This window comes from Oscarella lobularis, chromosome 17 (genome assembly GCF_947507565.1).
Source record: "Oscarella lobularis chromosome 17, ooOscLobu1.1, whole genome shotgun sequence".
Taxonomy (NCBI): Eukaryota; Metazoa; Porifera; class Homoscleromorpha; order Homosclerophorida; family Oscarellidae; genus Oscarella; species Oscarella lobularis.
Window position 1 is genome coordinate 767,923 of NC_089191.1, and position 24,506 is coordinate 792,428.

Consider the following 24,506-nt stretch of genomic DNA (forward strand, 5'->3'; position numbering starts at 1 on the left):
ATCAGAAAGGAAGATTTTCGTGGTTCTGTTTTCCGAGTCGTTCCGTCGCAGAAATGCAAGGATCAACTTGCCGGTAATCGATTGTTTTCTCTTTTTTCGGTCAGGGTATGTTTTGTTTAGGTAGTGGCAGCTATTGACGCAAATATTGGACGAACCGCGTTTATTTGCCTTCCTAATTTATTGTCGCGTTTCTCCTTCCCCTTTTGAGCGTTGAGTTTAGTCTACTTGCATGAATTTGTTCATTCGCGTTGGCGCGTGCGCTTCCAGTCCCAGACTAATTCCCGAAAATGCTCGTACGAATGCTTGCAAGCCGTCGGTAGGCAAAAGAGCTATTTAATTGGCTCAGTATGCAACAGTTCCGTAGATGTTTCGTGCCACTGCGTCGATCCGATCGACGATTCGGCTCAGCGTAAGTACGGCGTCACTTTTCGCACGCGCCAATCGATTCGTTGTGTACTAGAGCACGACGAAACTCTTTATCAACGGTCAATTCGTCGACTCGAAGACGAACGAATGGATCGACTTGCACAATCCGGTATAAAACATGCAGAATCCCATATAGGGGCCTCAGTCTGATTTCTTCCAAGGCAACGAACGAAGTGGTTACTCGAGTGCCGTGTGCAACTCGCGAAGAAATGAACAGCGCGCAGTCGACGCGGCAGCGAGCGCCTTCGAGTCGTGGAAAGACATCTCGATTCTTTCGAGACAACAGATCATGTTCAAACTTCAGCACATCATCAGTAAGAGCTTTAGTACGCGAAATTTTTAACGTCATAACCGAAGATATTTTTTAGGGAAAATTGGCCAAAGTGATCACTCTCGAACAGGGAAAGTCTCTCGCCGATGCCGAGGGGGACGTTTTGAGAGGACTTCGTGAGTTTGCTACTGTATGTGGCTGAGCATTCTGATGTCGTATGCACTTTTTTCAGAGGTTGTTGAACATGCCTGCTCTCTTACGTCTCTCCAACTCGGCGAAACCCTGCCATCGATCTCAAGAGACATGGACACAATTTCATATCGAGTTCCCTTGGAGTTTGCTCAGGAATTACGCCGTAAAGCCAACTACTACAGAGTAGAGATTTTTTAAAATTTATTAATTTCTTACTTTAGATTCAATTTTCCCGCCATGATTCCTTTGTGGATGTACCCGCTGGCTTTGGTCTGCGGCAACACGTTCGTCCTGAAGCCGTCCGAGCGCGATCCGGGTGCTACGATGTTGCTATGTGAAATGGCTCACGATGCCGGCGTGCCAAAAGGAGTCCTCAACGTCATACACGGAACCAGAGATGGTAGGGCACGGACTGTTGTCATTGGCTGGTTTTTGACGTCTTGTTTTGACTCAGCTGTCAATTTTATTCTCAACGATCCGACCATTTGTGCTGTGTCATTTGTTGGATCGGATGTGACTGTAAGGATGTTGATATATTTTTTATTATTTACGCCCTAAGAATCAAAGATTAGGCCCTCAATTTATTATTTAGGCTCTAAGAATCAAAGATTAGGCCCTCAATTTATTATTTAGGCTCTAAGAATCAAAGATTAGGCCCTCAATTTATTATTTAGGCCCTAAGAATCAAAGATTAGGCCCTCAATTTATTATTTAGGCTCTAAGAATCAAAGATTAGACCCTCAATTTATAATTTAGGCCCTAAGAATCAAAGATTAGGCCCTCAATTTATTATTTAGGCTCTAAGAATCAAAGATTAGGCCCTCAATTTATTATTTAGGCCCTCAGAATCAAAGATTAGGACCTCAATTTATTATTTACGCTCTAAGAATCAAAGATTAGGCCCTAAATTTATTATTTAGGCCCTGAGAATCAAAAATTAGGTAAATTCCGTCAGGCGTTGTTCGTACTCCGCCGTTAGGCGGTATATATATTCCGTCAGGCGTTGTTCGTACTCCTCTGGCAGGCGGTATATATATTCCATTATGCGTTGTTCGTACTCCGCCGGCAGACAGTGTTCGTACTCCGCCGTTAGGCGGTATATATATTCCGTCAGGCGGCGTTCGTACTCCTCCTGCAGCGGTATATATATTCCGTCAGGCGTTGTTCGTACTCCGTCGGTAGGCGGTATATATATTCCGTCAGGCGTTGTTCGTACTACTCCGGCAGGCGTTATATATATTCCGTCAGGCGATTTTCGTACTCCGCCGGCAGGCGGTATATATATTCCGTCAGACGGCGTTCGTACTCCGCCGTTCGGCGGTATATATATTCCGTCAGGAGTTGTTCGTACTCCTCCGGCAGGCGGTATATATATTCCGTCAGGCGTTCTCCGCCGGTAGGCGGTATATATATTCCGTCAGGCGTTGTTCGTACTTCGCCGGTAGGCGATATATATATTCCGTCAGGCGTTGTTCGTACTACTCCGGCAGGCGGTATATATATTCCGTCAGGCGGCGTTCGTACTCCTCCGGCAGGCGGTATATATATTCCGTCAGGCGTTGTTCGTACTCCGCCGTTAGGCGGTATATATATTCCGTCAGGAGTTGTTCGTACTCCTCCGGCAGGCGGTATATATATTCCGTCAGGCGTTGTTCGTACTCCGCCGGCAGACGTTATATATATTCCGTCAGGCACTGTTTGTGCTCCGCCGGCATGCGATATATATATTCCGTCAGGCGGCGTTCGTACTCCGCCGGCAGGCGGTATATATATTCCGTCAGGAGTTGTTCGTACTCCGCCCGCAGGCGGTATATATATTCCGTCAGGCGTTGTACGTACTCCGCCGTTAGGCGGTATATATATTCCGTCAGGAGTTGTTCGTACTCCTCCGGCAGGCGGTATATATATTCCGTCAGGCGCTGTACGTACTCCGCCGTTAGGCGGTATATAAATTCCGTCAGTTGTTGTTCGTACTCCGCCGGCAGGCGTTATATATATTCCGTCAGGCGATTTTCGTACTCCGCCGGCAGGCGGTATATATATTCCGTCAGACGGCGTTCGTACTCCGCCGTTCGGCGGTATATATATTCCGTCAGGAGTTGTTCATACTCCTCCGGCAGGCGGTATATATATTCCGTCAGACGGCGTTCGTAATCCGCCGTTCGGTGGTATATATATTCCGTCAGGCGTTGTTCGTACTCCTCTGGCAGGCGGTATATATATTCCGTCAGGCATTGTTCGTACTGCGCCGGTAAGCGGTATATCTATATTCCGTCTTGTTGCGTTCGTACTACTCTGGCAGGCGGTATATATATTCCGTCAGGCGTTGTTCGTTCTCCGCCGGTAGGCTGTATATATATTCCGTCAGGCGGCGTTCGTACTACTCCGGCAGGCGGTATATATATTCCGTCAGGCGTTGTTCGTACTCCGCCGTTAGGCGGTATATATATTCCGTCAGTCGTTGTTCGTACTCTTCCGGCAGGCGGTATATATATTCCGTCAGGCGTTGTTCGTACTCCGCCGGCAGGCGGTATATATATTCCGTCAGGCGTTTTTCGTACTCCGCCGTTAGGCGGTATATATATTCCGTGAGGAGTTGTTCGTACTCCTCCGGCAGGCGGTATATATATTCCGTCAGGCGTTGTTCGTACTCCGCCGGCAGACGGTATACGGTATATATATTCCGTCAGGCACTGTTTGTGCTCCGCCGGCATGCGGTATATATATTCCGTCAGGCGGCGTTCGTACTCCGCCGGCAGGCGGTATATATATTCCGTCAGGCGTTGTACGTACTCCGCCGTTAGGCGGTATATAAATTCCGTCAGTTGTTGTTCGTACTCCGCCGGCAGGCGGTATATATATTCCGTCAGGCGGCGTTCGTACTCCTCCGGCAGGCGGTATATATATTCCGTCAGGCGTTGTTCGTACTCCGCCGTTAGGCGGTATATATATTCCGTCAGGAGTTGTTCGTACTCCTCCGGCAGGCGGTATATATATTCCGTCAGGCGTTGTTCGTACTCCGCCGGCAGACGTTATATATATTCCGTCAGGCACTGTTTGTGCTCCGCCGGCATGCGGTATATATATTCCGTCAGGCGGCGTTCGTACTCCGCCGGCAGGCGGTATATATATTCCGTCAGGAGTTGTTCGTACTCCGCCCGCAGGCGGTATATATATTCCGTCAGGCGTTGTACGTACTCCGCCGTTAGGCGGTATATATATTCCGTCAGGAGTTGTTCGTACTCCTCCGGCAGGCGGTATATATATTCCGTCAGGCGCTGTACGTACTCCGCCGTTAGGCGGTATATAAATTCCGTCAGTTGTTGTTCGTACTCCGCCGGCAGGCGTTATATATATTCCGTCAGGCGATTTTCGTACTCCGCCGGCAGGCGGTATATATATTCCGTCAGACGGCGTTCGTACTCCGCCGTTCGGCGGTATATATATTCCGTCAGGAGTTGTTCATACTCCTCCGGCAGGCGGTATATATATTCCGTCAGACGGCGTTCGTAATCCGCCGTTCGGTGGTATATATATTCCGTCAGGCGTTGTTCGTACTCCTCTGGCAGGCGGTATATATATTCCGTCAGGCATTGTTCGTACTGCGCCGGTAAGCGGTATATCTATATTCCGTCTTGTTGCGTTCGTACTACTCTGGCAGGCGGTATATATATTCCGTCAGGCGTTGTTCGTTCTCCGCCGGTAGGCTGTATATATATTCCGTCAGGCGGCGTTCGTACTACTCCGGCAGGCGGTATATATATTCCGTCAGGCGTTGTTCGTACTCCGCCGTTAGGCGGTATATATATTCCGTCAGTCGTTGTTCGTACTCTTCCGGCAGGCGGTATATATATTCCGTCAGGCGTTGTTCGTACTCCGCCGTTAGGCGGTATATATATTCCGTGAGGAGTTGTTCGTACTCCTCCGGCAGGCGGTATATATATTCCGTCAGGCGTTGTTCGTACTCCGCCGGCAGACGGTATACGGTATATATATTCCGTCAGGCACTGTTTGTGCTCCGCCGGCATGCGGTATATATATTCCGTCAGGCGGCGTTCGTACTCCGCCGGCAGGCGGTATATATATTCCGTCAGGCGTTGTACGTACTCCGCCGTTAGGCGGTATATAAATTCCGTCAGTTGTTGTTCGTACTCCGCCGGCAGGCGGTATATATATTCTGTCAGGCGTTGTACGTACTCCGCCGTTAGGCGGTATGTATATTCCGTCAGGAGTTGTTCGTACTCCTCCGGCAGGTGGTATATATATTCCGTCAGGCGCTGTACGTACTCCGCCGTTAGGCGGTATATAAATTCCGTCAGTTGTTGTTCGTACTCCGCCGGCAGGCGTTATATATATTCCGTCAGACGGCGTTCGTACTTCGCCGTTCGGCGGTATATATATTCCGTCAGGAGTTGTTCGTACTCCTCCGGCAGGCGGTATATATATTTCGTCAGACGGCGTTCGTAATCCGCCGTTCGGTGGTATATATATTCCGTCAGGCGTTGTTCGTACTCCTCTGGCAGGCGGTATATATATTCCGTCAGGCATTGTTCGTACTGCGCCGGTAAGCGGTATATCTATATTCCGTCTTGTTGCGTTCGTACTACTCTGGCAGGCGGTATATATATTCCGTCAGGAGTTGTTCGTACTACTCCGGTAGGCGGTATATATATTCCGTCAGGCATTGTTCGTACTCCGCCGGCAAGGGGTGTTCGTACTCCGCCGGCAAGGGGTGTTCGTACTCCTCCGGCAGGCGGTATGTATATTCCGTCAGGCCGCGTTCGTACTCTTTTGGCAGGCGGTATATATATTCCGTTAGGCGTTGTTCGTACTCCGCCTGTAAGCGGTGTTCGTACTCCGCCGTAAGGCGGTATATATATTCCGTCAGGCGTTGTACGTACTCCGCCAGTGGGCGGTATATATTCCGTCAGGCGTTGTTCAGGCGGTATATATATTTCGTCAGTCGTTGTTCGTACTCCTCCGGCAGGCGGTATATATATTCCGTCAGGCGTTGTTCGTACTCCGCCGGCAGACGGTATATATATTCCGTCAGGCACTGTTTGTGCTCCGCCGGCATGCGGTATATATATTCCGTCAGGCGGCGTTCGTACTCCGCCGGCAGGCGGTATATATATTCCGTCAGGCGGCGTTCGTACTCCGCCGGCAGGCGGTATATATATTCCGTCAGGCGTTGTACGTACTCCGCCGTTAGGCGGTATATAAATTCCGTCAGTTGTTGTTCGTACTCCGCCGGCAGGCGGTATATACATGTATATTCCGTCAGGAGTTGTTCTTACTCCTCCGGCAGCGGTATATATATTCCGTCAGGCGTTGTTCGTTCTCCGCCGGTAGGCTGTATATATATTCCGTCAGGCGGCGTTCGTACTACTCCGGCAGGCGGTATATATATTCCGTCAGGCGTTGTTCGTACTCCGCCGTTAGGCGGTATATATATTCCGTGTGGAGTTGTTCGTACTCTTCCGGCAGGCGGTATATATATTCCGTCAGGCGTTGTTCGTACTCCGCCGTTAGGCGGTATATATATTCCGTCAGGCGTTGTTCGTACTCCGCCAGTAGGCGGTGTATACATTCTGTCAGGTGGCGTTCGTACTACTCCGGCAGGCGGTATATATATTCCGTTAGGCGGCGTTCGTACTACTCCGGTAGGCGGTATATATATTCCGTCAGGCATTGTTCGTACTCCGCCGGCAAGGGGTGTGCGTACTCCGCCGGCAAGGGGTGTTCGTACTCCTCCGGCAGGCGGTATGTATATTCCGTCAGGCCGCGTTCGTACTCTTTTGGCAGGCGGTATATATATTCCGTTAGGCGTTGTTCGTACTCCGCCTGTAAGCGGTGTTCGTACTCCGTCGTAAGGCGGTATATATATTCCGTCATGCGTTGTACGTACTCCGCCAGTAGGTGGTATATATTCCGTCAGGCGTTGTTCAGGCGGTATATATATTCCGTCAGTCGTTGTTCGTACTCCTCCGGCAGGCGGTATATATATTCCGTCAGGCGTTGTTCGTACTCCGCCGGCAGGCGGTATATATATTCCGTCAGGCGTTTTTCGTACTCCTCCGGCAGGCGGTTTATATATTCCGTCAGGCGTTGTTCGTACTCCTCCGGCAGGCGGTTTATATATTCCGTCAGGCATTGTTCGTACTCCGCCTGTAGGCGGTATATCTATTCCGTCAGGCGGCGTTCGTACTCCTACGCCCTCAATTTATTATTTAGGCTCTAAGAATCAAAGATTAGGCCCTAAATTTATTATTTACGCCTTAAGAATCAAAGATTATGCCCTCAATTTATTATTTGTGCTCTATAATCAAAGATTAGGCCCTCAATTTTTTTTTTAGGCTCTAATAATCAAAGATTAGTCCCTCAATTTATTATTTGGACTATCGGGTTGAGGGAAGGCGCCGAACGCGAGTCCACACACAGCCAGATGTCTACTTGTACGTGCTTTGAATTTGGTCTGGGAAGTCAGGTCATCTTAGGCTATAGGTCACTAAGCCGAGTGAGAAACAGCCACGAGACACTGGGCCCCCCACACGTTTCTTTGGCAGGAAAGTGAACTGATCTGAGCCTGACGCCCACTTGGTATTAACGCGGTACGCCAGGCTTCGCGACCCAAGCGGACCCCGGCACCAACGATGCCACCTTTCGGAGAATAATTTGTGAGTTCATCCGTTGCAAGCAGACAGCCAAACGACGACGCCAGTAACGAGACGCAGCCGGACGATCCTCGAGGAATTCAAGAGAAGGGCTAAGCGATCGCTTTGGCCCTCATGATACTGATATTCGGTTCTTCACTCGTTAACTGTGTAATCCCTCTTTCCCTTCTTGCTCCCTGTCCCTTCTCCCCTCCCTTCTCCCTGTCTGGTCTATTTTTCTTCTTTTTTGCTTGTTATTCTTTTGTGTGTTATTAATTACAAACCCAAGCCATCCAACGGACCTTTTATGACTTTCCCAGTGCCAATCGCGCGCCACGAGAAGAACTCGCGCGACGCTCATCCACTGCACCTTACAGCTTCAGCAAGGATTGGCAACCGGCTGAGCACGTTTTGATGTTGACATGACCATGGCTTTCCCAACGCCGACGACCTCCAGGGTTCCGCCCTTCAGGCTTTCCCCACCTAGCCAGAACTGAAGCTGTGCGTGCGTGCAGCGGCTTTTATACGAAAGCTGATGCAATCGTTATGCAATATCCGTTGGTGACCGCATTGTCTTCGATTCACCGGGACAACGAGTCGTTGGTTCGTCGAGAATATTCGCGCCAATTTTTCACGTGCTCTTTACGGTACCGTACCGTGGCCGATTTTGGCGCTAGAATAATGGCGGCTCCGCGTGGTCGATGGACTACTCTATTACGTTTATCGTATTCCGAAGTGTAAAATCTAACGTTTGAAGGCATTTCTTTTCTCGCTTTGTGAAAATTCCCGTAGCAGCTTCGAATCGTCAGATTCGTAGCAGTCTCGAGGTTTCTTTCGCTGATTCTACGCTTCTCATTCGTACAGGAAAGGGAAGAAACGAGGTAGGCTAATTAAGCAGAAACGGGGACCCCCTTTCTTCGATCTCTTCCCATAATTTACGGAGCTTCGTACGGGGCCTGCGTTTCCAATGCGGGACCTCGCGTTTTCGCCTTCAAATTTCGCCGCCCGACGCCGCAGTGACCGCGCTTCGATCGCGCCGCTGCGCTTCGAACGCCCTTCCGCGCAATCGATTGAACGCGCGATCGTCGGGACCCCCGCCGCGGATCCTCCTCCGCCGCCGCTTTCCCGGGCCGCCGATCGCGCCGGAATTCCAAACGCGACGTCTCGCGCGGGTTTTCTACCGGTCCGAATCGAGCAATCGCCGCCGTGAAGTCGCGTTTCGCCCCAACAGAAACAGAAAACATGTTGAGTACGTTTAACAGAAAACATAATGAGTACCTTCAACAGAAAACATTGAGTACCTTCAACAGAAAACGTAATGAGTACCTTCAACAGAAAACAGAGAACATGTTGAGTACGTTTAACAGAAAACATAATGAGTACCTTCAACAGAAAACATAATGAGTACCTTCAACAGAAAACATATTGAGTACCTTCAACAGAAAACGTAATGAGTACCTTCAACAGAAAACGTATTGAGTACCTACAACAGAAAACATATTGAGTACCTTCAACAGAAAACAGTAAACATATTGAATACGTTCAACAGAAAACATATTGAATACGTTTAACAGAAAACATAATGAGTACCTTCAACAGAAAACGTATTGAGTACCTACAACAGAAAACAGAAAACATATTGAGTATGTTCAACAGAAAACATATTGAATACGTTCAACAGAAAACATAATGAGTACCTTCAACAGAAAACATAATGAGTACCTTCAACAGAAAACATATTGAGTACCTTAAACAGAAAACAGAAAACATATTGAGTACCTACAACAGAAAACCGAAAACATATTGAGTACGTTCAACAGAAAACATATTGAATACGTTTAACAGAAAACATAATGAGTACCTTCAACAGAAAACATTGAGTACCTTCAAGAGAAAACGCAATGAGTACCTTCAACAGAAAACAGATTACATGTTGAGTACGTTTAACAGAAAACATAATGAGTACCTTCAACAGAAAACATAATGAGTACCTTCAACAGAAAACACATTGAGTACCTACAACAGAAAACACATTGAGCACCTACAACAGAAAACACATTGAGTACCTACAACAGAAAACATATTGAGTACCTTCAACAGAAAACACATTGAGTACCTACAACAGAAAACACATTCAGTACCTTCAACAGAAAACACATTGAGTACCTACAACAGAAAACACATTCAGTACCTTCAACAGAAAACAGAAAACATGTTGAGTACGTTTAACAGAAAACATAATGAGTACCTTCAACAGAAAACATATTGAGTACGTTCAACAGAAAACATATTGAATACGTTCAACAGAAAACATATTGAGTACCTTCAACAGAAAACGTAATGAGTACCTTCAACAGAAAACGTATTGAGTACCTACAACAGAAAACAGAAAACATATTGAGTACGTTCAACAGAAAACATATTGAATACGTTCAACAGAAAACATATTGAGTACCTTCAACAGAAAACATAATGAGTACCTTCAACGGAAAACATATTGAGTACCTTCAACAGAAAACAGAAAACATATTGAGTACAGTACCTTCAACAGAAAAATATTGAGTAGCTTCAACAGAAAACATATTGAGTACGTTCAACAGAAAACGTAATGAGTACCTTCAACAGAAAACATATTGAGTACCTTCAAAAGAAAACAGAAAACATGTTGAGTACGTTTAACAGAAAACATAATGAGTACCTTCAACAGAAAACATATTGAGTACGTTCAACAGAAAACAGAAAACAGATTGATACCTACAACAGAAAACAGAAAACATTGAGTACCTACAACAGAAAAAGAAAAGAGATTGAGTACACTGTACCTACAACAGAAAACAGATTGAGTACTTTCAACAGAAAACATAATGAGTACCTTCAACAGGAAACATATTGAGTACTTTCAACAGAAAACAGAAAACATTGAGTACCTACAACAGAAAAAGAAAACAGATTGAGTACACTGTACCTACAACAGAAAACAGATTGAGTACTTTCAACAGAAAACATAATGAGTACCTTCAACAGGAAACATATTGAGTACCTTCAACAGAAAACAGAAAACATATTGAGTACAGTACCTTCAACAGAAAAATATTGAGTACCTTCAACAGAAAACATATTGAGTACGTTCAACAGAAAACATATTGAGTACGTTCAACAGAAAACATAATGAGTACCTTCAACAGAAAACATATTGAGTACGTTCAACAGAAAACAGAAAACAGATTGATACCGACATCAGAAAACAGAAAACATTGAGTACCTACAACAGAAAAAGAAAACAGATTGAGTACACTGTACCTACAACAGAAAGCAGATTGAGTACTTTCAACAGAAAACATAATGAGTACCTTCAACAGAAAACATATTGAGTACCTTCAACAGAAAACTGAAAACATATTGAGTACAGTACCTTCAACAGAAAAATAGAGTACCTTCAACAGAAAACATATTGAGAACGTTCAACAGAAAACATATTACGTTCAACAGAAAACATAATGAGTACCTTCAACAGAAAACATATTGAGTACCTACAACAGAAAACGTATTGAGTACCTACAACAGAAAACATATTGAGTACCTTCAACAGAAAACATATTGAGTACATTCAACAGAAAACAGAAAACATATTGAGTACCTACAACAGAAAACCGAAAACATATTGAGTACGTTCAACAGAAAACATATTGAATACGTTCAACAGAAAACATATTGAGTACCTTCAACAGAAAACGTAATGAGTACCTTCAACAGAAAACGTATTGAGTACCTACAACAGAAAACAGAAAACATATTGAGTACGTTCAACAGAAAACATATTGAATACGTTCAACAGAAAACATATTGAGTACCTTCAACAAAAAACATAATGAGTACCTTCAACGGAAAACATATTGAGTACCTTCAACAGAAAACAGAAAACATATTGAGTACAGTACCTTCAACAGAAAAATATTGAGTAGCTTCAACAGAAAACATATTGAGTACGTTCAACAGAAAACGTAATGAGTACCTTCAACAGAAAACATATTGAGTACCTTCAAAAGAAAACAGAAAACATGTTGTTTACGTTTAACAGAAAACATAATGAGTACCTTCAACAGAAAACATATTGAGTACGTTCAACAGAAAACAGAAAACAGATTGATACCTACAACAGAAAACAGAAAACATTGAGTACCTACAACAGAAAAAGAAAAGAGATTGAGTACACTGTACCTACAACAGAAAACAGATTGAGTACTTTCAACAGAAAACATAATGAGTACCTTCAACAGGAAACATATTGAGTACTTTCAACAGAAAACAGAAAACATTGAGTACCTACAACAGAAAAAGAAAACAGATTGAGTACACTGTACCTACAACAGAAAACAGATTGAGTACTTTCAACAGAAAACATAATGAGTACCTTCAACAGGAAACATATTGAGTACCTTCAACAGAAAACAGAAAACATATTGAGTACAGTACCTTCAACAGAAAAATATTGAGTACCTTCAACAGAAAACATATTGAGTACGTTCAACAGAAAACATATTGAGTACGTTCAACAGAAAACATAATGAGTACCTTCAACAGAAAACATATTGAGTACGTTCAACAGAAAACAGAAAACAGATATATACCGACATCAGAAAACAGAAAACATTGAGTACCTACAACAGAAAAAGAAAACAGATTGAGTACACTGTACCTACAACAGAAAGCAGATTGAGTACTTTCAACAGAAAACATAATGAGTACCTTCAACAGAAAACATATTGAGTACCTTCAACAGAAAACTGAAAACATATTGAGTACAGTACCTTCAACAGAAAAATATTGAGTACCTTCAACAGAAAACATATTGAGAACGTTCAACAGAAAACATATTACGTTCAACAGAAAACATAATGAGTACCTTCAACAGAAAACATATTGAGTACCTAGAACAGAAAACGTATTGAGTACCTACAACAGAAAACATATTGAGTACCTTCAACAGAAAACATATTGAGTACCTTCAACAGAAAACAGTAAACATATTGAATGCGTTCAACAGAACACATATTGAATACGTTTAAAAGAAAACATAATGAGTACCTTCAACAGAAAACATAATGAGTACCTTCAACAGAAAACGTAATGAGTACCTTCAACATAAAACAGAAAACATGTTGAGTACGTTTAACAGAAAACATAATGAGTACCTTCAACAGAAAACATAATGAGTACCTTCAACAGAAAACATATTGAGTACCTCCAACAGAAAACGTAATGAGTACCTTCAACAGAAAACGTATTGAGTACCTACAACAGAAAACATATTGAGTACCTTCAACAGAAAACATATTGAGTACCTTCAACAGAAAACAGTAAACATATTGAATGCGTTCAACAGAAAACATATTGAATACGTTTAACAGAAAACATAATGAGTACCTTCAACAGAAAACATAATGAGTACCTTCAACAGAAAACATATTGAGTACCTTAAACAGAAAACAGAAAACATATTGAGTACCTACAACAGAAAACCGAAAACATATTGAGTACGTTCAACAGAAAACATATTGAATACGTTTAACAGAAAACATAATGAGTACCTTCAACAGAAAACATTGAGTACCTTCAACAGAAAACGCAATGAGTACCTTCAACAGAAAACAGATTACATGTTGAGTACGTTTAGCAGAAAACATAATGAGTACCTTCAACAGAAAATATAATGAGTACCTTCAACAGAAAACACATTGAGTACCTACAACAGAAAACACATTGAGCACCTACAAAAGAAAACACATTGAGTACCTACAACAGAAAACATATTGAGTACCTTCAACAGAAAACACATTGAGTACCTACAACAGAAAACACATTCAGTACCTTCAACAGAAAACACATTGAGTACCTACAACAGAAAACACATTGAGAACCTACAACAGAAATCACATTCAGTACCTTCAACAGAAAACAGAAAACATGTTGAGTACGTTTAACAGAAAACATAATGAGTACCTTCAACAGGAAACATATTGAGTACCTTCAACAGAAAACAGAAAACATATTGAGTACAGTACCTTCAACACAAAAATATTGAGTACCTTCAACAGAAAACATATTGAGTACGTTCAACAGAAAACATATTGAGTACGTTCAACAGAAAACATAATGAGTACCTTCAACAGAAAACATATTGAGTACGTTCAACAGAAAACAGAAAACAGATTGATACCGACATCAGAAAACAAAAAACATTGAGTACCTACAACAGAAAAAGAAAACAGATTGAGTACACTGTACCTACAACAGAAAGCAGATTGAGTACTTTCAACAGAAAACATAATGAGTACCTTCAACAGAAAACATATTGAGTACCTTCAACAGAAAACTGAAAACATATTGAGTACAGTACCTTCAACAGAAAAATAGAGTACCTTCAACAGAAAACATATTGAGAACGTTCAACAGAAAACATATTACGTTCAACAGAAAACATAATGAGTACCTTCAACAGAAAACATATTGAGTACCTACAACAGAAAACGTATTGAGTACCTACAACAGAAAACATATTGAGTACATTCAACAGAAAACAGAAAACATATTGAGTACCTACAACAGAAAACCGAAAACATATTGAGTACGTTCAACAGAAAACATATTGAATTCGTTCAACAGAAAACATATTGAGTACCTTCAACAGAAAACGTAATGAGTACCTTCAACAGAAAACGTATTGAGTACCTACAACAGAAAACAGAAAACATATTGAGTACGTTCAACAGAAAACATATTGAATACGTTCAACAGAAAACATATTGAGTACCTTCAACAGAAAACATAATGAGTACCTTCAACGGAAAACATATTGAGTACCTTCAACAGAAAACAGAAAACATATTGAGTACAGTACCTTCAACAGAAAAATATTGAGTAGCTTCAACAGAAAACATATTGAGTACGTTCAACAGAAAACGTAATGAGTACCTTCAACAGAAAACATATTGAGTACCTTCAAAAGAAAACAGAAAACATGTTGAGTACGTTTAACAGAAAACATAATGAGTACCTTCAACAGAAAACATATTGAGTACGTTCAACAGAAAACAGAAAACAGATTGATACCTACAACAGAAAACAGAAAACATTGAGTACCTACAACAGAAAAAGAAAAGAGATTGAGTACACTGTACCTACAACAGAAAACAGATTGAGTACTTTCAACAGAAAACATAATGAGTACCTTCAACAGGAAACATATTGAGTACTTTCAACAGAAAACAGAAAACATTGAGTACCTACAACAGAAAAAGAAAACAGATTGAGTACACTGTACCTACAACAGAAAACAGATTGAGTACTTTCAACAGAAAACATAATGAGTACCTTCAACAGGAAACATATTGAGTACCTTCAACAGAAAACAGAAAACATATTGAGTACAGTACCTTCAACACAAAAATATTGAGTACCTTCAACAGAAAACATATTGAGTACGTTCAACAGAAAACATATTGAGTACGTTCAACAGAAAACATAATGAGTACCTTCAACAGAAAACATATTGAGTACGTTCAACAGAAAACAGAAAACAGATATATACCGACATCAGAAAACAGAAAACATTGAGTACCTACAACAGAAAAAGAAAACAGATTGAGTACACTGTACCTACAACAGAAAGCAGATTGAGTACTTTCAACAGAAAACATAATGAGTACCTTCAACAGAAAACATATTGAGTACCTTCAACAGAAAACTGAAAACATATTGAGTACAGTACCTTCAACAGAAAAATAGAGTACCTTCAACAGAAAACATATTGAGAACGTTCAACAGAAAACATATTACGTTCAACAGAAAACATAATGAGTACCTTCAACAGAAAACATATTGAGTACCTACAACAGAAAACGTATTGAGTACCTACAACAGAAAACATATTGAGTACATTCAACAGAAAACAGAAAACATATTGAGTACCTACAACAGAAAACCGAAAACATATTGAGTACGTTCAACAGAAAACATATTGAATTCGTTCAACAGAAAACATATTGAGTACCTTCAACAGAAAACGTAATGAGTACCTTCAACAGAAAACGTATTGAGTACCTACAACAGAAAACAGAAAACATATTGAGTACGTTCAACAGAAAACATATTGAATACGTTCAACAGAAAACATATTGAGTACCTTCAACAGAAAACATAATGAGTACCTTCAACGGAAAACATATTGAGTACCTTCAACAGAAAACAGAAAACATATTGAGTACAGTACCTTCAACAGAAAAATATTGAGTAGCTTCAACAGAAAACATATTGAGTACGTTCAACAGAAAACGTAATGAGTACCTTCAACAGAAAACATATTGAGTACATTCAAAAGAAAACAGAAAACATGTTGAGTACGTTTAACAGAAAACATAATGAGTACCTTCAACAGAAAACATATTGAGTACGTTCAACAGAAAACAGAAAACAGATTGATACCTACAACAGAAAACAGAAAACATTGAGTACCTACAACAGAAAAAGAAAAGAGATTGAGTACACTGTACCTACAACAGAAAACAGATTGAGTACTTTCAACAGAAAACATAATGAGTACCTTCAACAGGAAACATATTGAGTACTTTCAACAGAAAACAGAAAACATTGAGTACCTACAACAGAAAAAGAAAACAGATTGAGTACACTGTACCTACAACAGAAAACAGATTGAGTACTTTCAACAGAAAACATAATGAGTACCTTCAACAGGAAACATATTGAGTACCTTCAACAGAAAACAGAAAACATATTGAGTACAGTACCTTCAACACAAAAATATTGAGTACCTTCAACAGAAAACATATTGAGTACGTTCAACAGAAAACATATTGAGTACGTTCAACAGAAAACATAATGAGTACCTTCAACAGAAAACATATTGAGTACGTTCAACAGAAAACAGAAAACAGATATATACCGACATCAGAAAACAGAAAACATTGAGTACCTACAACAGAAAAAGAAAACAGATTGAGTACACTGTACCTACAACAGAAAGCAGATTGAGTACTTTCAACAGAAAACATAATGAGTACCTTCAACAGAAAACATATTGAGTACCTTCAACAGAAAACTGAAAACATATTGAGTACAGTACCTTCAATAGAAAAATATTGAGTACCTTCAACAGAAAACATATTGAGAACGTTCAACAGAAAACATATTACGTTCAACAGAAAACATAATGAGTACCTTCAACAGAAAACATATTGAGTACCTACAACAGAAAACGTATTGAGTACCTACAACAGAAAACATATTGAGTACCTTCAACAGAAAACATATTGAGTACCTTCAACAGAAAACAGTAAACTTATTGAATGCGTTCAACAGAACACATATTGAATACGTTTAAAAGAAAACATAATGAGTACCTTCAACAGAAAACATAATGAGTACCTTCAACAGAAAACGTAATGAGTACCTTCAACATAAAACAGAAAACATGTTGAGTACGTTTAACAGAAAACATAATGAGTACCTTCAACAGAAAACATAATGAGTACCTTCAACAGAAAACATATTGAGTACCTCCAACAGAAAACGTAATGAGTACCTTCAACAGAAAACGTATTGAGTACCTACAACAGAAAACATATTGAGTACCTTCAACAGAAAACATATTGAGTACCTTCAACAGAAAACAGTAAACATATTGAATGCGTTCAACAGAAAACATATTGAATACGTTTAACAGAAAACGTAATGAGTACCTTCAACAGAAAACGTAATGAGTACCTTCAACAAAAAACGTATTGAGTACCTACAACAGAAAACAGAAAACATATTGAGTTCGTTCAACAGAAAACATATTGAATACGTTCAACAGAAAACATATTGAGTACCTTCAACAGAAAACGTAATGAGTACCTTCAACAGAAAACGTATTGAGTACCTACAACAGAAAACAGAAAACATATTTAGTATGTTCAACAGAAAACATATTGAATACGTTCAACAGAAAACATAATGAGTACCTTCAACAGAAAACATAATGAGTACCTTCAACAGAAAACATATTGAGTACCTACAACAGAAAACCGAAAACATATTGAGTACGTTCAACAGAAAACATATTGAATACGTTTGACAGAAAACATAATGAGTACCTTCAACAGAAAACATTGAGTACCTTCAACAGAAAACGCAATGAGTACCTTCAACAGAAAAATATTGAGTAGCTTCAACAGAAAACATATTGAGTACGTTCAACAGAAAACGTAATGAGTACCTTCAACAGAAAACATATTGAGTACCTTCAACAGAAAACAGAAAACATGTTGAGTACGTTTAACAGAAAACATAATGAGTACCTTCAACAGAAAACATATTGAGTACGTTCAACAGAAAACAGAAAACAGATTGATACCTACAACAGAAAACAGAAAACATTGAGTACCTACAACAGAAAAAGAAAACAGATTGAGTACACTGTACCTACAACAGAAAACAGATTGAGTACTTTCAACAGAAAACATAATGAGTACCTTCAACAGAAAACATATTGAGTACCTTCAACAGAAAACAGAAAACATATTGAGTACAGTACCTTCAACAGAAAAATATTGAGTACCTTCAATAGAAAACATATTGAGTACGTTCAACAGAAAACATATTGAGTACGTTCAACAGAAAACATAATGAGTACCTTCAACAGAAAACATATTGAGTACCTACAACAGAAAACAGAAAACATACTGAGTACGTTCAACAGAAAACATATTTAGTACGTTCAACAGAAAACATAATGAGTACCTTCAACAGAAAACATAATGAGTACCTTCAACAGAAAACATATTGAGTACCTTCAACAGAAAACAGAAAACATATTGAGTACCTACAACAGAAAACAGAAAACATATTGAGTACGTTCAACAGAAAACATATTGAATACGTTTAACAGAAAACATAATGAGTACCTTCAACAGAAAACATTGAATACATTCAACAGAAAACGCAATGAGTACCTTCAACAGAAAACAGAAAACATATTCAATACGTTTAACAGAAAACATAATGAGTACCTTCAACAGAAAACATAATGAATACCTTCAACAGAAAACATATTGAGTACCTTCAACAGAAAACGTAATGAGTACCTTCAACAGAAAACGTATTGAGTACCTACAACAGAAAACAGAAAACATATTGAGTACGTTCAACAGAAAACATATTGAATACGTTCAACAGAAAACATATTTAGTACCTTCAACAGAAAACGTAATGAGTACCTTCAACAGAAAACGTATTGAGTACCTACAACAGAAAACAGAAAACATATTGAGTACGTTCAACAGAAAACATATTGAATACGTTCAACAGAAAACATATTGAGTACCTTCAACAGAAAACGTAATGAGTACCTTCAACAGAAAACGTATTGAGTACCTACAACAGAAAACAGAAAACATATTGAGTACGTTCAACAGAAAACATATTGAATACGTTCAACAGAAAACATATTGAGTACCTTCAACAGAAAACGTAATGAGTACCTTCAACAGAAAACGTATTGAGTACCTACAACAGAAAACAGAAAACATATTGAGTACGTTCAACAGAAAACATATTGAATACGTTCAACAGAAAACATATTTAGTACCTTCAACAGAAAACGTAATGAGTACCTTCAACAGAAAACGTATTGAGTACCTACAACAGAAAACAGAAAACATATTGAGTACGTTCAACAGAAAACATATTGAATACGTTCAACAGAAAACATATTGAGTACCTTCAACAGAAAACGTAATGAGTACCTTCAACAGAAAACGTATTGAGTACCTACAACAGAAAACAGAAAACATATTGAGTACGTTCAACAGAAAACATATTGAATACGTTCAACAGAAAACATAATGAGTACCTTCAACAGAAAACATATTGAGTACCTTCAACAGAAAACAGAAAACATATTGAGTACAGTACCTTCAACAGAAAAATATTGAGTACCTTCAACAGAAAACATATTGAGTACGTTCAACAGAAAACATATTGAGTACGTTCAACAGAAAACATAATGAGTACCTTCAACAGAAAACAGAAAACATATTGAGTACCTACAACAGAAAACAGAAAACACATTGAGTACGTTCAACAGAAAACATGTTGAATACGTTTAACAGAAAACATAATGAGTACCTTCAACAGAAAACATATTGAGTACCTTCAACAGAGAACGTAATGAGTACCTTCAACAGAAAACATATTGAGTACCTTCAACAGAAAACAGAAAACATATTGAGTACCTACAACAGAAAACAGAAAACATATTGAGTACCTTCAACAGAAAACATATTGAGTACCCTCAACAGAAAACATATTGAGTACGTTCAACAGAAAACATATTGAGTACGTTCAACAGAAAACATAATGAGTACCTTCAACAGAAAACATATTGAGTACCTTCAACAGAGAACGTAATGAGTACCTTCAACAGAAAACATATTGAGTACCTTCAACAGAAAACAGAAAACATATTGAGTACCTACAACAGAAAACAGAAAACATATTGAGTACCTTCAACAGAAAACATATTGAGTACCTTCAACAGAAAACATATTGAGTACGTTCAACAGAAAACATAATGAGTACCTTCAACAGAAAACATAATGAGTACCTTCAACAGAAAACATAATGAGTACCTTCAACAGAAAACAGAAAACATACTGACTACGTTCAACAGAAAACATATTTAGTACGTTCAACAGAAAACATAATGAGTACCTTCAACAGAAAACATAATGAGTACCTTCAACAGAAAACATATTGAGTACCTTCAACAGAAAACAGAAAACATATTGAGTACATACAACAGAAAACAGAAAACATATTGAGTACGTTCAACAGAAAACATATTGAATACGTTCAACAGAAAACATATTTAGTACCTTCAACAGAAAACGTAATGAGTACCTTCAACAGAAAACGTATTGAGTACCTACAACAGAAAACAGAAAACATATTGAGTACGTTCAACAGAAAACATATTGAATACGTTCAACAGAAAACATATTGAGTACCTTCAACAGAAAACGTAATGAGTACCTTCAACAGAAAACGTATTGAGTACCTACAACAGAAAACAGAAAACATATTGAGTACGTTCAACAGAAAACATATTGAATACGTTCAACAGAAAACATAATGAGTACCTTCAACAGAAAACATAATGAGTACCTTCAACAGAAAACATATTGAGTACCTTCAACAGAAAACAGAAAACATATTGAGTACAGTACCTTCAACAGAAAAATATTGAGTACCTTCAACAGAAAACATATTGAGTACGTTCAACAGAAAACATATTGAGTACGTTCAACAGAAAACATAATGAGTACCTTCAACAGAAAACAGAAAACATATTGAGTACCTACAACAGAAAACAGAAAACACATTGAGTACGTTCAACAGAAAACATGTTGAATACGTTTAACAGAAAACATAATGAGTACCTTCAACAGAGAACGTAATGAGTACCTTCAACAGAAAACATATTGAGTACCTTCAACAGAAAACATATTGAGTACGTTCAACAGAAAACGTAATGAGTACCTTCAACAGAAAACATATTGAGTACCTTCAAAAGAAAACAGAAAACATGTTGAGTACGTTTAACAGAAAACATAATGAGTACCTTCAACAGAAAACATATTGAGTACGTTCAACAGAAAACAGAAAACAGATTGATACCTACAACAGAAAACAGAAAACATTGAGTACCTACAACAGAAAAAGAAAAGAGATTGAGTACACTGTACCTACAACAGAAAACAGATTGAGTACTTTCAACAGAAAACATAATGAGTACCTTCAACAGGAAACATATTGAGTACTTTCAACAGAAAACAGAAAACATTGAGTACCTACAACAGAAAAAGAAAACAGATTGAGTACACTGTACCTACAACAGAAAACAGATTGAGTACTTTCAACAGAAAACATAATGAGTACCTTCAAAAGGAAACATATTGAGTACCTTCAACAGAAAACAGAAAACATATTGAGTACAGTACCTTCAACACAAAAATATTGAGTACCTTCAACAGAAAACATATTGAGTACGTTCAACAGAAAACATATTGAGTACGTTCAACAGAAAACATAATGAGTACCTTCAACAGAAAACATATTGAGTACGTTCAACAGAAAACAGAAAACAGATTGATACCGACATCAGAAAACAAAAAACATTGAGTACCTACAACAGAAAAAGAAAACAGATTGAGTACACTGTACCTACAACAGAAAGCAGATTGAGTACTTTCAACAGAAAACATAATGAGTACCTTCAACAGAAAACATATTGAGTACCTTCAACAGAAAACTGAAAACATATTGAGTACAGTACCTTCAACAGAAAAATAGAGTACCTTCAACAGAAAACATATTGAGAACGTTCAACAGAAAACATATTACGTTCAACAGAAAACATAATGAGTACCTTCAACAGAAAACATATTGAGTACCTACAACAGAAAACGTATTGAGTACCTACAACAGAAAACATATTGAGTACCTTCAACAGAAAACATATTGAGTACATTCAACAGAAAACAGAAAACATATTGAGTACCTACAACAGAAAACCGAAAACATATTGAGTACGTTCAACAGAAAACATATTGAATACGTTCAACAGAAAACATATTGAGTACCTTCAACAGAAAACGTAATGAGTACCTTCAACAGAAAACGTATTGAGTACCTACAACAGAAAACATATTGAGTACCTTCAACAGAAAACCGAAAACATATTGAGTACGTTCAACAGAAAACATATTGAATACGTTCAACAGAAAACATATTGAGTACCTTCAACAGAAAACATATTGAGTACCTTCAACAGAAAACAGTAAACATATTGAATGCGTTCAACAGAACACATATTGAATACGTTTAACAGAAAACATAATGAGTACCTTCAACAGAAAACATAATGAGTACCTTCAACAGAAAACGTAATGAGTACCTTCAACATAAAACAGAAAACATGTTGAGTACGTTTAACAGAAAACATAATGAGTACCTTCAACAGAAAACATAATGAGTACCTTCAACAGAAAACATATTGAGTACCTCCAACAGAAAACGTAATGAGTACCTTCAACAGAAAACGTATTGAGTACCTACAACAGAAAACATATTGAGTACCTTCAACAGAAAACATATTGAGTACCTTCAACAGAAAACAGTAAACATATTGAATGCGTTCAACAGAAAACATATTGAATACGTTTAACAGAAAACATAATGAGTACCTTCAACAGAAAACATAATGAGTACCTTCAACAGAAAACATATTGAATACCTTCAACAGAAAACGTAATGAGTACCTTCAACAGAAAACGTAATGAGTACCTTCAACAAAAAACGTATTGAGTACCTACAACAGAAAACAGAAAACATATTGAGTTCAGTACCTTCAACAGAAAAATATTGAGTACCTTCATTAGAAAACATATTGAGTACGTTCAACAGAAAACATATTGAGTACGTTCAACAGAAAACATAATGAGTACCTTCAACAGAAAACATATTGAGTACCTACAACAGAAAACAGAAAACATACTGAGTACGTTCAACAGAAAACATATTTAGTACGTTCAACAGAAAACATAATGAGTACCTTCAACAGAAAACATAATGAGTACCTTCAACAGAAAACATATTGAGTACCTTCAACAGAAAACAGAAAACATATTGAGTACCTACAACAGAAAACAGAAAACATATTGAGTACGTTCAACAGAAAACATATTGAATACGTTTAACAGAAAACATAATGAGTACCTTCAACAGAAAACATTGAATACATTCAATAGAAAACGCAATGAGTACCTTCAACAGAAAACAGAAAACATATTGAGTACGTTCAAAAGAAAACATATTGAGTACGTTCAACAGAAAACATAATGAGTACCTTCAACAGAAAACATATTGAGTACCTTCAACAGAAAACGTAATGAGTACCTTCAACAGAAAACGTAATGAGTACTTTCAACAAAAAACGTATTGAGTACCTACAACAGAAAACAGAAAACATATTGAGTACGTTCAACAGAAAACATATTGAATACGTTCAACAGAAAACATATTTAGTACCTTCAACAGAAAACGTAATGAGTACCTTCAACAGAAAACGTATTGAGTACCTACAACAGAAAACAGAAAACATATTGAGTACGTTCAACAGAAAACATATTGAATACTTTCAACAGAAAACATATTGAGTACCTTCAACAGAAAACGTAATGAGTACCTTCAACAGAAAACGTATTGAGTACCTACAACAGAAAACAGAAAACATATTGAGTACGTTCAACAGAAAACATATTGAATACGTTCAACAGAAAACATAATGAGTACCTTCAACAGAAAACATAATGAGTACCTTCAACAGAAAACATATTGAGTACCTTCAACAGAAAACAGAAAACATATTGAGTACAGTACCTTCAACAGAAAAATATTGAGAACCTTCAACAGAAAACATATTGAGTACGTTCAACAGAAAACATATTGAGTACGTTCAACAGAAAACATAATGAGTACCTTCAACAGAAAACAGAAAACATATTGAGTACCTACAACAGAAAACAGAAAACACATTGAGTACGTTCAACAGAAAACATGTTGAATACGTTTAACAGAAAACATAATGAGTACCTTCAACAGAAAACATATTGAGTACCTTCAACAGAGAACGTAATGAGTACCTTCAACAGAAAACATATTGAGTACCTTCAACAGAAAACAGAAAACATATTGAGTACCTACTACAGAAAACAGAAAACATATTGAGTACCTTCAACAGAAAACATATTGAGTACCTTCAACAGAAAACATATTGAGTACGTTCAACAGAAAACTTATTGAGTACGTTCAACAGAAAACATAATGAGTACCTTCAACAGAAAACA

General features: G+C 38.6%; 1 protein-coding gene across 1 annotated transcript; it reads left to right on the forward strand.

The window, feature by feature from the left end:
* Positions 1-281: 281 nt before the first annotated feature.
* Positions 282-7,838, forward strand: LOC136197164 (probable methylmalonate-semialdehyde/malonate-semialdehyde dehydrogenase [acylating], mitochondrial). Its single transcript, XM_065986873.1, has 9 exons — positions 282-316; positions 365-409; positions 461-535; positions 588-740; positions 795-873; positions 930-1,052; positions 1,111-1,289; positions 1,344-1,408; positions 7,246-7,838. Exons 2-7 carry the CDS (start codon positions 365-367, stop codon positions 1,128-1,130), a joined length of 495 nt encoding a protein of 164 aa, XP_065842945.1. The 5' UTR covers positions 282-316; the 3' UTR covers positions 1,131-1,289; positions 1,344-1,408; positions 7,246-7,838.
* The last annotated feature ends 16,668 nt before the right edge of the window (positions 7,839-24,506 follow it).

Coding starts and splice junctions, on each gene's coding strand:
- LOC136197164 (XM_065986873.1), top strand. CDS start 365: ATGTTTCGTGCCACTGCGTCGATCCGATCGACGATTCGGCTCAGC. Junction 410..460: donor GATCGACGATTCGGCTCAGC/GTAAGTACGGCG, acceptor GTTGTGTACTAG/AGCACGACGAAACTCTTTAT. Junction 741..794: donor CAAACTTCAGCACATCATCA/GTAAGAGCTTTA, acceptor GATATTTTTTAG/GGAAAATTGGCCAAAGTGAT.